Source organism: Pezoporus flaviventris, unplaced genomic scaffold (assembly GCF_033815535.1).
Source record: "Pezoporus flaviventris isolate CSIRO_AGI_PZ_B2104156 unplaced genomic scaffold, CSIRO_AGI_Pfla_v1 ptg000027l, whole genome shotgun sequence".
NCBI lineage: Eukaryota > Metazoa > Chordata > Aves > Psittaciformes > Psittacidae > Pezoporus > Pezoporus flaviventris.
In genome coordinates this window covers 3,229,385-3,244,290 of record NW_026892575.1, presented here as the reverse complement: position 1 = coordinate 3,244,290, position 14,906 = coordinate 3,229,385, and the positions used below count along the sequence as shown (strand labels likewise).

General features: G+C 40.1%; 1 protein-coding gene across 1 annotated transcript in view; it reads left to right on the top strand.

Annotated features, from left to right (window-relative positions):
- The window catches only part of DYNC1LI2 (dynein cytoplasmic 1 light intermediate chain 2), a 28,444-nt gene extending 24,358 nt beyond the window's left edge, over positions 1–4,086 (top strand). The window contains exon 13 of the mRNA XM_061458477.1: positions 1,117–4,086. Within this exon, the coding sequence (XP_061314461.1) occupies positions 1,117–1,223 (107 nt within the window). The 3' untranslated portion in view covers positions 1,224–4,086. The remainder of the gene's footprint in view (positions 1–1,116) is intronic.
- The last annotated feature ends 10,820 nt before the right edge of the window (positions 4,087–14,906 follow it).

The window sequence follows — 14,906 nt, the reverse complement described above, 5'->3', positions numbered from 1 at the left end:
GTATTGCAAGTTATAATATAGTTAACGGCCCAATCTTTTAATTTTGTTTAAATACTCATGCTTTGAATACATGCTATTAAGAGTACTGTGGCTTACGATGTACTTAAATCTAAAACCGTTATAGTGATTAAAGGTAACCTTTTAACTTAGTTTTGTCTTTGGAAAAAACCACTTAAATCTCTAACAGTTAAATCTTGCCTTCTTAATGTTTTCAGCATGTACCCTGGAAAAAATCCACCTAATATTTCACACACATTTGAGCTGGAAAACAGATGCTTGTTAAATTCTTTGGCTATGTAAGGAAGCTGTACATGGTTATATAATCTACTTTTTGTCAAAAAACACAGCTTTCTAATCTTAAATGTTTGTATGGTCTAAGCATTAGAATATATTGTTCCAATTCTAGTGATTAATTTGTCTGTGGGTTTATAATTTTAAGAATAAGAGAATTAAACTGATGGTTCAGTCACAGTATTGGTAAGAATTTTTGAGTCTAATATAAAAATGTAAGATGTGCCTTACCATGAAGTACTTCAGTGTGTCTGTTTCCAATTGAAGAAGTCCTTTGAAATGACTTCTCTGAGATACTACATGAATATGTAATCATGTCCTCTTTTTTAAGGCAAACATTGACTGCAGACATGAAAGAGTTCTTCCTTCTTAGTTGTTTGATATTAAACACAGCAAGTGTAAGTGTGACCAAACAAATGTGATTTTTGTAACAGGTGTCCTACATACTTTGCAAAACTTGTGGTTAATATCTGGGTTTAAATAAAGTCCTTGCTAATCAGTACCTGTAATAGAATGTAGTAGTGTATAGATCATATACAGTTGATTTTTGTAGAAAATTCTAAATGTGGTAGTTGCTGTAAAATATATCACAGATATTTTTGTGCTTTATGCTGCTGCATAATTCGATATTTCATCTCTTTAAAGTTAATCAAACCTTAGTATTTATCAGTCTTTACTGATACTTGTGTCAGGCCCTGCATTCTTGGGCAGATGGTGAAATAATGAGCAATTAAATAACATAGTGATTTCATGAGTACTTGTGTTCAGTGATTAAACTATTCCATTGAAATAAGATTGCTTTAACCTTGTCCTCTTTCTTTTCAGGGCAAAAACCGGTTTTGACAAATGTTCAAGAGGAATTGGATAGGATGGCTCGCAAGCCAGACTCTATGGTAACAGCAAACTCTCCTCCAACAGAGAACGAAGCTTGATAATGCATAAAAAATACATATGTAAATGACCAAATAACTATGTATATTGATCTGATAAGACCAGAAATTTTCTGCTATGGCAGATGCTATCAGTTTTCTTGGGGCAGGGGAAATGAGTTTACTACATCATTGCCTTGTCCCAGTAAAAAGTGCACATTCAGGAAGTTTGCATATAAAATCCCTCTGTATAAGATAACCATTTAGAGTTTATATAGGGCAGTTCTTTTGGTTTTGGAGGTAAGCAGGTGCAGCTGACATTTCCTGTCGTGAAGAACACAGAGAAGCAAAATGGATAATTCTCATTGAAATACTACTACTGACTGCACGCAAGGCAAGAAAGAGAAATGAGATCCTCTTTGGGAGTTTCTGGAATCGGCTACTTGTATGTTTGCAAATGCATTATATTCTTGGAGTGGTGGTGGTGATATAACAGAGCATTAATTATATGAAAGAAGCCTAGGTAGGGAATGGAGCCCTAAAAGGGGAAACAGATCTGAGACAGTGAGAAACTAGTATGTTGGATTGGTAGGAGAGGAGCAATGTTGTTAAATCCTGTGTTTCACATAGGGTAAATAATCACTGTTTTATTAAAAAGACTACTTTACATTAGAGAATTCCAGGCCAAACACTAAGCATTGTGGGAATTTATTATTGTTATAACTCTTGTTTTGGTTTTAAAAAACTCTTGAGAGTTGATGCCCTTTCTGGTGTAGCTGACAAAGGGAGAAACTACAACTTGTTTAGATCCAAGTGCCTGGCACAGTGTGTGGTGTGTCTTTAGAAGGTGCTTGAACTTGTGCACTGTAGTATGAACAGTAACTGTTTAGTTTAAAACAGTAGTTTGGCAATTTGTATTTAATTTTAAATCCTGTTTTCTGATAGCTTCTGCCTTTTTTTTTTTATGCCAAGAGGCTAGCCTATGAAGAATGGTGGATGACGTTATCATCTTCCCATAATGAAATGTGCTACAGACACCCTCTGTATTCTTTTTTCTTACTTTTTGTAACTAAATACTAGCTATCAAGCTAAAAATGATTCCTGCCTTACGGCTATGGAGGTTTTTAAACAAAAACTTTCAAGGCCCTAGTTCCAACCACATGTGCTGCAGGTGCAGCCAGCTCCAATTCTGAAGGTAACCTAAAAAAACGTGAATGTGTACATGATGAACATAGTCAATAACTTGTTTTGTATTTTCTTTAATGTAGCATTTCATTTGGAAACATGGGTTGTGGTTGTCCCCATTGCTCTAACAGAGCTCTGTCCATGGTCACATAAAACCATCGTGTAAGAAACAGAACTGCTATGGTTACTGAAATGGCACTTTGATCTTATATACGGTATGCTTGTTTTACATGTGCACACTACCAGAAGTTAAAAATACCAAGCATGTTCTGTGCTCTTAATGCTGAAGGGAAAACCACAATTTGAATTATACAGAGTTTACTTTTTATTGATATGAACTTGTACTAAATCTCATGTCTGGATATAACTTCCCTAATATATGCTGTTACTTAAATATACAGAATTAGATTGACCACTAACACAGTACTGGATGTTAATTTCAAATCCTATGTTACATCAAGAGGCTGTTCTTGTAAGTCTGTCTAAGCATCTAGAAAACTAAGAGTATTTACTTGCCTCTCTGACAAACATTAACATGAGTATGTTATTTGTGCCAGTTGTTGAAAATACTTTTTTTTTATTTTTTTATTTTCAATAAATGCTAGAACCTGAAGTTGGACCTACACTGTTGTCTAGATAACAGTTAAACTAAGACTGTGGATGGCTGATGGGAAACGTGGATGTACTTCCTGGTGTAATGGGTACCAGAAGAAGTAATTACACACTGTCCTCCTGACACTGAGAATTGAGATTAGAAACTAAAACATCAAAAACTTGGCAGGAAAATTGAACAAGTGTGTGATCATAATAGGATATAGTTGGAAAACCTCAGTCTGAGACTGCGTTTTTTTTGTCATCTAATGATAAGCACTTTCTCTAGCAACATGGCAAAAACATACAATTGAAGTACTTTCCAGCTCTATAAAAATGTTAAATATACTACAGTTATCACAACTGATAATGTATGATAATTTACCAGCTTTGCAGAAAGATGCTTCTAACAAAACAGAAACAGATTTCCGTTTTTTAATTGCAAGAGAATGCTCCTACTTTATGGAAAGTAAGTTGTAAGTAATGTAGCATCCGTGGTTGCCAAAGTCTGTCAACTTTGGTGAGCTGCACAGTTGTTATTCTCGTGTCTTCAAGCATTGGAACCAAAGGCCAAATTGCAAACAGCCTTTACATTTTCAAGTGAGACTTCATTTTATTTGCAGATGCACTTGTATGGTAGACTGTTTAAACTATTATATGACTATATTTATATGCATTACAGTGACTGCATCTACTGTTCATGTTTAAACTAAGAAAACAAAAGATGAAAGCATTCAACTTGAAATAAAAACGAACGTTTTAAGATTGGCCCTCCATAAAAATGCTGTGGTTATGCTGCTTGATTTTAAGTTTGCACTTTTTTTCATTGGCATTAAAAAATAAACCAACAAACTGTTTAAACTGAACAGAATTTCATATTTTATTTAACTGTGTTGAAAGTGACTGCTCTGTACATCATTAACTTAACAATATACATGCTGTAAGTGAAAGTTCACTGTCCTGTATACTAAGTTTATTGGGGTTTTTTTCCAACTTACAATTAGGACTGCAAATGTATCAAACAAACCTTAGTCCAGTTGTATGGCTTTAACCAGGTGCAGTATGCAGTCATGTGGAATCTTGCTTTCTAGTGCTGGCAAAATGAGGACGTCTTTACTGGCTTCAATAAACACGAATCCAGACTGCTTTATGCTGTGCTTTTTTTCTGGTTTTTAAGATCCCCCTTCAGACCTGTTTCTGTGGGAGCAGAGCATCAGTGAGTTCTCTGAATAGGAGGAATAAGTTGGCATGCGTAATTGTGTACCTCAGTGAAAACCTCCTTCTTCGCAGTTTTTGTCCCAGCCTTTGCTAATGCAACTCATGTCTGGACTTCAGAGCATGCACCTTGTGTAAGTAAAGGGAAGCTGGTGTAGCAGAGAGAGGTGTGCTCATGATAGCTTACAAATAAACAGTTATGTCAGCAGAACTGCTTTTGATGTAATACATTTCATGAGAATGGGGAAACAGCTGTATGGTTTTCCCAGGCTAAGATACACACTTTCTAATATATTTTGTGGAATGCTGTATCCAAGCAGAGCACTGGTCCCAGATTTGCAGCATGAAATTCCAAGTTACGAGAGGTTCAAGGAGTAAATTGCTTTAGTGGTGCAAATGTGTCTTCTCTGCCAATAGCAGAGCTAAGTTTTCTCCCTTTGTGGGTATAACAAGTTCATCCTAGTAAGCATAGAAAGAGTAGACTGATTTAATTAGGATTCTGCTCATTTAATTCATTGTTACTTTAACTGGATGCCTGTATCTTCCTCTGCACAGATTGAAGTTCTAGTTATTAATGTTTCTTGAGTCCCCCTGCTTTTGAAGTGTAAATCAACTAAGCTTTTGGTTTCTAAAATATGTAGTTTCTCTAGAAGTGAATCATTATGAGGCCACAAAACGATTATCATTTTAGAATTGCCGTAATGCTTTATGTAATAAGTTTGTTAATTTAAAGAATTAATTGACGTCCTTTAAGATGGGATTTAGAAAATATATTTTGAATATATAAAGAGAATTATCTATTACGTTAATTTGGGAGGAAACTAAATGAAGACTTAAGACATACTGAAGTTCAGAGTGTCTTTCTTCAGAAAGACCATAACAGTGGATGAAATGGAAGAACACACTTGGAACTCTAAGGTTTACTTTGCTGTTGTTCATTTGTAATTTGGGGGGGACTTTTTAAGCAAAATATCTCCAAATCTAAATTAGAAAAAGTGGGATAATAAAGTTTTGGTGTGGAAAACATCTTGCTGGAAACTCTAAGCTGCTCTTACAAGATAAATCTTTCACTGCTGTACTGTTCCAGATGGTGATGTTAACTCTTCTGGTGCTTCAGCCATGGCAGTGTTTTGTTAGGGAAGCTTCTCAGATATGAACCTTTGCTTGAATATAATCATTGATTTCTGAGTCTTTGTAGGTCAAACACATACAAGGGAAAGGATACAGATTACTAAGTTGCTATTCATGTTAGACTGTTATATGGGTCTGTATGTAGAGCAGCATGGAATATCTAAATTGAGTATATAACACTAAAAGCATAACTTGTCTGTTATTCAGTCTTTAATTAAAATACAATATATTCATAGGATAGAGGCAGGTTAATTCCAAAAGCACACTTTTGCTGGAATTCAGTTTCCCCTTCAAGGAAGCATTGACATAAAACTTCCAGACTGTGGAGAAGATAATATAAACACAAATAATGAAGAGCAATAGTCTGAACTAATGCTTTGGGACACCACGTGGCTCTGGTCTCACAGACATCTGAGGTTTCTGCAGTCACATATCACTGTAGCTTACAAACAGCTGTTCCATGTAATGGGAGTTGCAGTAGTGCAGGTGAGTGCAGAATCTGATCTAGCATGCTGCCTTTTCTCTGGAAAAGTGAAATGTGGCAAGCTCTGACTTGCACATGTATGTCAATGCCTCTTGAAACTCAAATGCTTTGAAAGAGCCAAGGAAGTTAATTTTTGTAAATGAAGTGCTTTAAAAGCGGTAGTATAAATGTGGTGTTACAATGCTTCAAAATCATGCATGTCTCCATAAATCTTAAGTATAGGGCACCTAATTCTGCCTTTAAAAAAAGTTACTGTTTTACAAGATACAACAATGCACCCAAGAGCATGGTGCTGACGCTGTTTACAAGTTAATGATGCAAAAGCCTTGACTTGTCAGTGTAAGTTGATACGTAGCACTGCTGGCCTCTGAAACAGCAATGTAATCACTTTGTGTTCCAGAATTCCTAGTCGGAGACTTCAGGTTACTTAAGGGGTCATACTGAAACCACACTTATAGTCTCATGGAAGAGGTCTGTAAGATAATGTCATAAAAAAGAGAAACAATTAATTTTCTCTGTTGCCTTTCTTTGCAGATTTTCAATGTGTCAGAATCAACGTTAACTATTTATCTAAAGAAAAAGCGCCTTGACTCCCCTTTCTCTGACAAATAATTATGTTTTGGTGAAGGTCTCTAGCGATTGAATGTTCCAGCTCCAGAAGGTAGCAGGATTGGGATCCATGACTGTAGGTAATGCTGCTTAGCGTGCCATTGAAGGTGCTATATGCATTGCTTGTGATGTTCCCTTAATAATTCTTGTTTGGTAGATTATTTTTTTATTATTTTTATAGCCCAAGTGTCTTTTAAAGAGTTGATTGCTGAATTTTTCCTAGCCAAGAGCAGTTTCATTCAGGTGTCGGAATTGAATTAATATGGGTAAAGTTTTTTTTCTTTCCAGTTTTGATTTGTCTTAATTATGATGTTCCTTCCTTTCAGAACAAAAGCTGGAATAGCAATGTCCAGCCCTGAAAGAACACAATTGTATTTGTACACAAGAAAGCTGAATTGGGTTGCACAAAGCTACCTTTGAAAAGCGTTTGATTTTCAGTTACGTATATTCACTAATGAAACTGTTGGTACATGTTTATATAACACTTGGTGTAGCTTTATGATGCATGTAAAATGTCATCCTTGTCCAAGGCTTGCCAGAAGCTTAAAAACAAACAAAAAAATCCTTCAAAATGTCCCAGAAAGGTGATTGCAACTAAAAGGTGTTAGGAATAGTCTTGCATAGATATTTGCAGGAATGCGCAGTAAAATACTTTTCTTGAGAAAAAGGAACATCCAATTGTAAATCTCTGGTACTCAGTTTGCCAGATAGACAGCGTTCCAAAAAAGAGGGACTTTCCCTTTAGAAGGGAATGAAATGATGGCATTAGAGTTAATTGACAGAATAGAGTAAGACCACTGAAAAGATGATGGATGGAGGTGGCTACCGAGGCTGGGATGAGATCAACTCTATGTATAGTTCACTGGACTGATGGCCTGAGGGACTAGAGGACAGAGCACTCTGTGACTTTCATTCATCAGCCCAGGTGACGATACAGTTTTTGTCTTGCCTTTGGTTGCCTGCTACTCTCTGTGAAAGAGCCCAGCCAAGATTTCATCACATACGAGCTTTTTGACTGTCCTGCAAGGCAGGCTGGGATAGGTATGGCAAATTCCCAGCACGGTCACAGTGCAGACAGGAATGGTGGACATGTGTGGTAGGAGGACCAGTGTATGCCCCGGCAGAGGCCCAGTCATTAAAGTCTCTATCTGAACACACTTAACACACATTTTGGTTGCAGAGTAAACTTAGATGTTGCACTCAAGTTTAAATGACAATATTGATCATGTATGTCTTAAATGGTAGGATGAAGGTGGGAATGAATGTTAGTATGAATTGCTGTAGTTGGTTAGTAAAAACCGTTTCCCATTGATATAAATCATCGTGTACTATCAAATTAGAACCTCTCACTTCCAGATGAATCAAATGATTACCCTTGAAAGGCTCACTATACTGACTATGTATTAGAAAGTGAGGATGTTTGTCTCTAAATTGGAGAGACACCAATTTGATATTTGGACCACTCGGTGGATAAAGAACTGGCTGGATGGCTGCATGCAAAGAATTGTGGTCAATGGCTCAATGTCCAGCCGGAGACCAGTAACGAGTGGTGTCCCTCAGGGATTGGTGTTAGGACCAGTCTTGTTCAACATCTTTGTCGGTGACATGGACAGTGGGATTGAGTGCACCCTCAGCAAGTTTGCTGATGACACCGAGCTGTGTGGTTCGGTTGATACGCTGGAGGGAAGGAATGCCATCCAGAGGGACCTTGACACGCTTGTGAGGTGGGCTGATGCCAACCTCATGAAGTTTAACCATGACAAGTGCAAGGTCCTACACCTGGGTCAGAGCAATCCCAGGCACAGCTACAGGTTGGGCAGAGAAGAGATTCAGAGCAGCCCTGAGGAGAAGGACTTGGGGCCTTGGTCGATGAGAAACTGAACATGAGCCAACTTCACTGTGTGCTCACAGCAGAAAGCCAACTGTATCCTGGGCTGCATCAAAAGGAGCGTGACCAGCAGGTCGAAGGAGGTGATCCTGCCCCTCTACTCTGCTCTCGTGAGACCTCACCTGCAGTATTGTGTGCAGTTCTGGTGTCTTCAACATAAAAGGACATGGAACTGTTGGAACAAGTCCAGAAGAGGGCCATGAGGATGATCAGGGGACTGGAGCACCTCCTGTATAAAGGCAGGCTGAGAAAGCTGGGGCTGTTCAGCCTGGAGAAGAGAAGGCTGCGTGGAGACCTCATAGCAGCCTTCCAGTATCTGAAGGGGGCCTATAGGGATGCTGGAGAGGGACTCTTCATTAGGGACTGTAGTGATAGGACATGGGGTAATGGGTTAAAACTCAAACAGGGAAAGTTTCCATTGGATATAAGGAAGAAATTTTTTACTGTTAGGGTGGTGAGGCACTGGAATGGGTTGCCCAGGGAGGCTGTGAATGCTCCATCCCTGGCGGTGTTCAAGACCAGGTTGGACAGAGGCTTGGGTGGCACGGTTTCGTCTGAGGTGTCCCTGCTCATGGCAAGGGGGTTGGAACTTGATGATCTTAAGGCCCTTTCCAACCCTAACTATTCTATGATTCTATGTTCAGTATTTTCAGATGGTCTGAAATACTTTTAAGTTATTGTGCTGACAGGCAGAGAGGGAGAAGTAGGAAAAACTCAATATTAAGATCAGTCACTGCACAGAAAATCTCTTAAATCCAGAGGAACAAAGGGACAAGGCTGGGGAGAGCTCTTGTCACCTCCAGCCAAACCCAGAGCTGGATTTATCTAATTTAGGTGTGGAGCCTGGTAAGGAGAGTAATAAAGACTTTTATAATCTGTGCTGTAATCTCACTCTGTGACCCAGCTCACAAATACTCAACAGCTGTCAGCTGGCAATATCTGGTGGTAATAATTGTTAGTTCCTGTTGTAATGGGCTGGTTTTGAAACAAGTGGTATATTTTTAGCCTTTGGTGTATGTTAGCGATTGGGGTTACTGAATTAATACTGAGATGTGTGTGTGTTACAGACCTGGATTGTTACACACAGGTTTTTTTTCCTGGGAAAAGCACTCATGCCCCAGAAAAATACTGCATTTGTCAGTAGGCAGCTATAATTAGCAGCTGTTTACCTATATTAGGATGTTTTTACCCATACCTTGCAATGCAGTGAGAAGGTGCCAGTGAAATCAGCACAATCTGATAGTTCCAGACTTAGCAAAAGCCTTGTCTAAATCTCTCCAAGTCACCTTTTAGCTGAACAGAAGTGTAGCACCACTATTAAGAGAATGCTGTCCTATTTAAAATATTTTTAGCATGGTTTCCTCTGCTTTTGGATTTGTGCTCTGTCCTGTTCTCTTCCCTCCTCAAAAATAATGTAAATCTTTTGGCCAACTTCAGTAACAAGAAAAAGCTCTCAGATAGCTGACTTAATACCAGTTGCATGAAAATTAGTGCCTAGGTGGAGACAATAAATACAAAGACTTCCTCTGCTTTAGGTAGGGATTGCCAAGTAAGTTTGGCTAGTTCATAGGCGAGACAAGCCAAACAACAATCTGTCGGTCTGCACACATGGAACCTGGCATAGCGCTTGCTTCCTTTTTGCTCAAGCAGTAGTTTGAGGACATAAATAGCAGCTAAGCCTGCTGTGTGTGAAAAGGGACCCTTGGGAGGGAGCTGGGTTATTGGGCTCAGTGGGAGGGGTGAGGTGGGGAAGGTAGTAAGAGAAGACATAGTTCTGCAAGGAATCAGGATTTATTAGTTCCGCTGTGTATGGCTTTGTAGAGTTAGGGCCATATGCCAGCCTTGAGTTTATAGCCAGTGATGGAAGAATTGATGGAAGCCCTGTTTAAAAAAAAAAGAAAGAAAGAAAAAAATCCCCCAAACAAACCCAAACCTTAAAAGGCAAAACTTTCCTGTACATGTTAAAGACCCACATAACTGAAGAAATAGTCTGCAAGGGAGCAAGCCAAATTAGATGAATATAAAGCTCTGCTGCATGGAGGAATTAAGTGCTGTTGAAAAAAAGGCATATTCTTTGAACTGTTGTCATGCTAGCTAATGTTAGCAATAAACTGCAGTTTAGCTGCAAGTGAAACAGATTCAGAAGGATAATTAAAAAATTAACTTGTTGAATGCTTGCAGCTCCCCACCAGGAGCGTGGGGCACGGATTGGATCGATTAGGTAACAGCACACACGGTATTAAACCAGTTGAGGTCAGTTGTTTTCACTGGCCCATATCGTCGGTGGAAAGAAAGAATGTAGTGAGTGTACTTCATCTTTTTCTTTATATATTTTTTTTCATTTAAGCTTGCTAAGGGACCTTTAAAACTTTGCTTATAAAACATGGTTTATACAATTTTTTCATCCTCCCCTTCAGCTTCCCACCTCTTCAACAAATAAAAATGGGCCTTTTCCCTCCAAAGGCCTGCTGTACCCGACACACGCTATCTCTTGCTGTAAAAACATGGGATATCGCAGTGGCCATACATGACCATGCCCACAGAGTCAGAGGGAATTAGTGAATTCTGACCTTCTGTTCTAGGCATGTGTGTTTTTATGGTACTGTTGGAAGAAGACCATCTCTTTTCTCAGAGCCAGGTGGGGTTCTTTTCCTCTGTTCCCTGAATAAATGTAGTGCCATGAATAAAATAAACACTGCTGTCAGTCTCTCTGCATATTTTTCAGTGTGCTTCATTATACAAGATTCTTTCAAAAGAAACAACTCAGTCTTGGCTGGTTCCCAGCACCATTAAAGGTCTGCTGGCACTTTTCTTAAAAATATAAGGGTTTGCTTCTATTTTTTATAGAAATTATTTTCACCTCCTTACTGTGCAGAATGTCTGCTGGACACTTCTACTTGTCCTCTTAAGGGTGAAGCCTACTCCATACAGGGACAGGTCCTGTGGTGACCTCCAGCCAGTGCTGTCAGACCTGATGGCTGCCTGTGGTGCTCGTACTGGGGGAAGTTGTAACTGAAGCACACAAAGCCAGTAGGGTCTTCCAAGGCAGCTCCATTCATTTTCCAAAGCATAAGGGCTGGAATACTTGTAAAGGTGTTGAAACAGCGCTATGGGGTAATGTTAGAGTGCAGGACAGGAATAGGATTCACCTACACTCTCTGTTACTGAAGCTGCACTTTTCTATCCAGATAAGAAGCCGAGAGACTCACTTGCTGCGCTTTGTCGGTACATACCTGAAGCACCCTGACCAAACCCTCTAATTTGAGAGGCAGGTACTATGCTGTCGGAATATTCTCTGGATATTCAGTGGAAGAAGCTTTTACAGATTGCTGTTCAAATCAGTTTCTGTCCTCTCTGCTTCTCTTTGTACTTTCCTCAGTTGGTGTGACTGAGGTCAGATACTGGCACAGGTTGCCCAGAGAAGCTGTGGCTGCCCCATCCCTGGCAGTGTTCAAGGCCAGGTTGGATGGGGCCTGGAGCAACCTGCTCTAGTGGAAGGGTGTCCCTGCCCACAGCAGGGGGTTGGAACTGGATGAATTTTAAGATCCCTTCCAATCCAAACCAGTCTGGGATGGTATGAATTCAGCTCGTTAGAATTAGATGCCTTTATGCTGAGGGGTCTTACTATGTGGGGTTGTGCTATGCTCCTTCAGTTGTGGTTGGATGTGGGGAAGTGGGAATCAGCACTGCTATACTGCTGTACCATTCAGCCTCAGTTATCCTCTACTAGTTATAGATACCTGGCTGCATGATGCCCCATCATTCTGTCCAGTTTTCCTTCTGCTTAAAGGCCATGTCAGAACTTACAGCTTATTCCTCTTGCATTAATTCCTAACTCTGACTCAGCAAAATTATTTGTCTGCTTCCCATGTTGCTCATGGCTACAGAATCAAAGTGCGCATGCCACACTGTGAAAATGGACAGTTTACTCAAGCCACTTGAAAATACCAGATGTTTTCCTAAAGCAAGTTCTTTATTAGCTTCTTAGGGTGGGGTTTAGTAGGGTTGTTTTTTTCCTCCCAAATAAAGTTGAGAAAAAGCTTCATCATTTTTTACAGAGAGAAATTCAAGGGGGAAAAAAGCCTCCTCTCTGATGCCAGAGTTAAACTCTAATCACTGCTCAGCTCTCTTGGAATTTGGCAGCATACCAGTGCTCCTTCCCTTTGGTAGGTCATGTGGAAATACTGGAGCATTTTCTTAAAGAACCTCTGAGCAATTTTCAGGTACTTGCACAGATGTAACTTTCTGTTAGGATTCTAATTCCTTTCATGCTCTTAACTACACTTAAGCACTGTTTGTAATAAGCACCATTCAGAACGACAAAATTTTATGTATAAATATTAGATTATTTTAAGTGTGTTAAAAAACATTAATGCAGCTCTAAAAATCTGCTTTTAAGTCGGTATTCCTACCCAGTTGCAATAGAATCACACACTTTAATGTTGGAAATAAAACTTAAATGTGCTTAATGAAATGAACCCACAAGGAGTTCACAAGTTTATTAAAGGCTCTGTAAGTGGCTGAGATCAAACATGAGAGATGAGGGTGATTTTCTTCACTTTGATCAGTGATAATATTGAAGATTCTCTTTGCACTGCTTTTTACAACTACATCACCAGTTGGTTTTCATTTATCACCAGTGGAGATAAATGGAGATTCTTTCATTATCAATGAAGATTCTTTCTGATGGGATGCTTTTAATTCTGTCAAAGCTCAATTGGCCATTCTGTAAAAATACGGATTTTGGATCATGTAATTATAGTGTCTATGAATAGCATACTTGGATTTCCTCCCCCCTCTGTGCTGTTTCTTCCTTGCTTTCACTTTTCAGTGATACTGGGTATGAAGCCCACTCTGATGACTTCAGTGATCTGATTAGCTTGAAACTGTGGTAGTGTTTTCAGTGCTGATCGTTGACCTAGTTCCCCACTGTCCTAGTGGCAGGCTGTGTTTGAAAAGCTTATGAACTTCTAAAAACAAAGTTATCTGAAAACAGTGTGATTTGTGTTGGATGAACACAGTGACCTTTTTACTGGATCAATACTTTTATTTACGTACTAAACTTGGAAGTTGCTTTTCTTCCAGCGCTACAGAGCAGACTCAAAAGGTACTGTTTCAGGCAAGAAAGTGTGTAAGGGATTCCTTTGTTAAATGCTTGCAGCAACTTCAGGAGCCATTGCCAAGTCTCTCCAGCCCACCCACCCGTCCAGGAGGACACCAGAAACCGCCCACTATGGCTTGGCATTGGCATGGTGCTGTTTGGAGTGAGGGGGATGCCGGCAGTTCTGTGCTGGAAGGGGCATGGTAACCATAGGTGGTGATGCCCGTGTCCTGTTGCCCTGGAACGGCTGTGAAACCACTGTCTGTGACGCTGGGCAAACAGGCGTCACAATTGTTCAGGTGACACTTCAAACAAGAGCAGAGAGAACACACTGTGCCTCCACTACCCAGGCAGTTAGCACTCTGACGAACAGAGGGGTTGCAGGGAGTCCATACTGCATCAGATTCTCAAAATGCTATAATGATTTATATACATTTCAACGTTGTGTCCCCCACCTCACCTAGCCGCCTTCTTAAATCATTCAGTCATCTCTCCCTTTGACCTTCATTTGCTCTCTGCAATTCCACCTTTCAACATACTGATGTGTTTCGGTTAAAACTGAAAAAGATACACCAAAATAATACCGCATGTTTCAAAAATGTCGTTACTGTTTTGCTCAGGATAATTTTCTACCACTGCCACAGGAGTCCCTCAAAACAAGTGGTACATGTCTCTATAGGTGAATGTGGGTAACCTGTGATCCCAAAAGAGCTGTGGAGCCTTCGGTTAAAAAGAATCCAGAGAATCTCTTGGAAGTGGCAATCACCTACATGTGATTTTCCTGCAAGAAAAGGACCTTTGTGAGGCTCCCAGAGTTATACAAGAACTGAAATAAGACTGCGAAATGAGTGTGACCAGCAGGTCAAAGGAGGTGATCCTGCCCCTCTACTCTCCTCTCGTGAGACCTCACCTGGAATATTGTGTGCAGTTCTGGTGTCCTCAACATAAAAGGACATGGAACTGTTGGAACAAGTCCAGAAGAAGGCCATGAGGATCATCAGGGGACTGGAGCACCTCCTGTATAAAGGCAGGATGAGAAAGCTGGGGCTGTTCAGCCTGGAGCAGAGAAGGCTGCGTGGAGACCTCATAGCAGCCTTCCAGTATCTGAAGGGGGCCTATAGGGATGCTGGGGAGGGACTCTTCATTAGGGACTGTAGTGATAGGACAGGGGGTAATGGGTTAAAACTCAAACAGGGAAAGTTTCAATTGGATATAAGGAAGAAGTTCTTTCCTGTGAGGGTGGTGAGGCACTGGAATGGGTTGCCCAGGGAGGCTGTGAATGCTCCATCCCTGGTGGTGTTCAAAGCCAGGTTGGACAGAGCCTTGGGTGTCATGGTTTCATGTGAGGTGTCCCTGCCCATGGCAAGGGGGTTGGAACTTGATGATCTTAAGGTCCTTTCTAATCCTAACTATTCTATGATTCTATGAAACCTGCTAGCCCATCACGGCCAGTCCTGTGCCAGCACAGGACTTTTCCCTTTTGTTTATGGTTTTGGATTGTTAGGTTAGTTTCATGTGACCCAAGGAAAAGTTACCATCCTT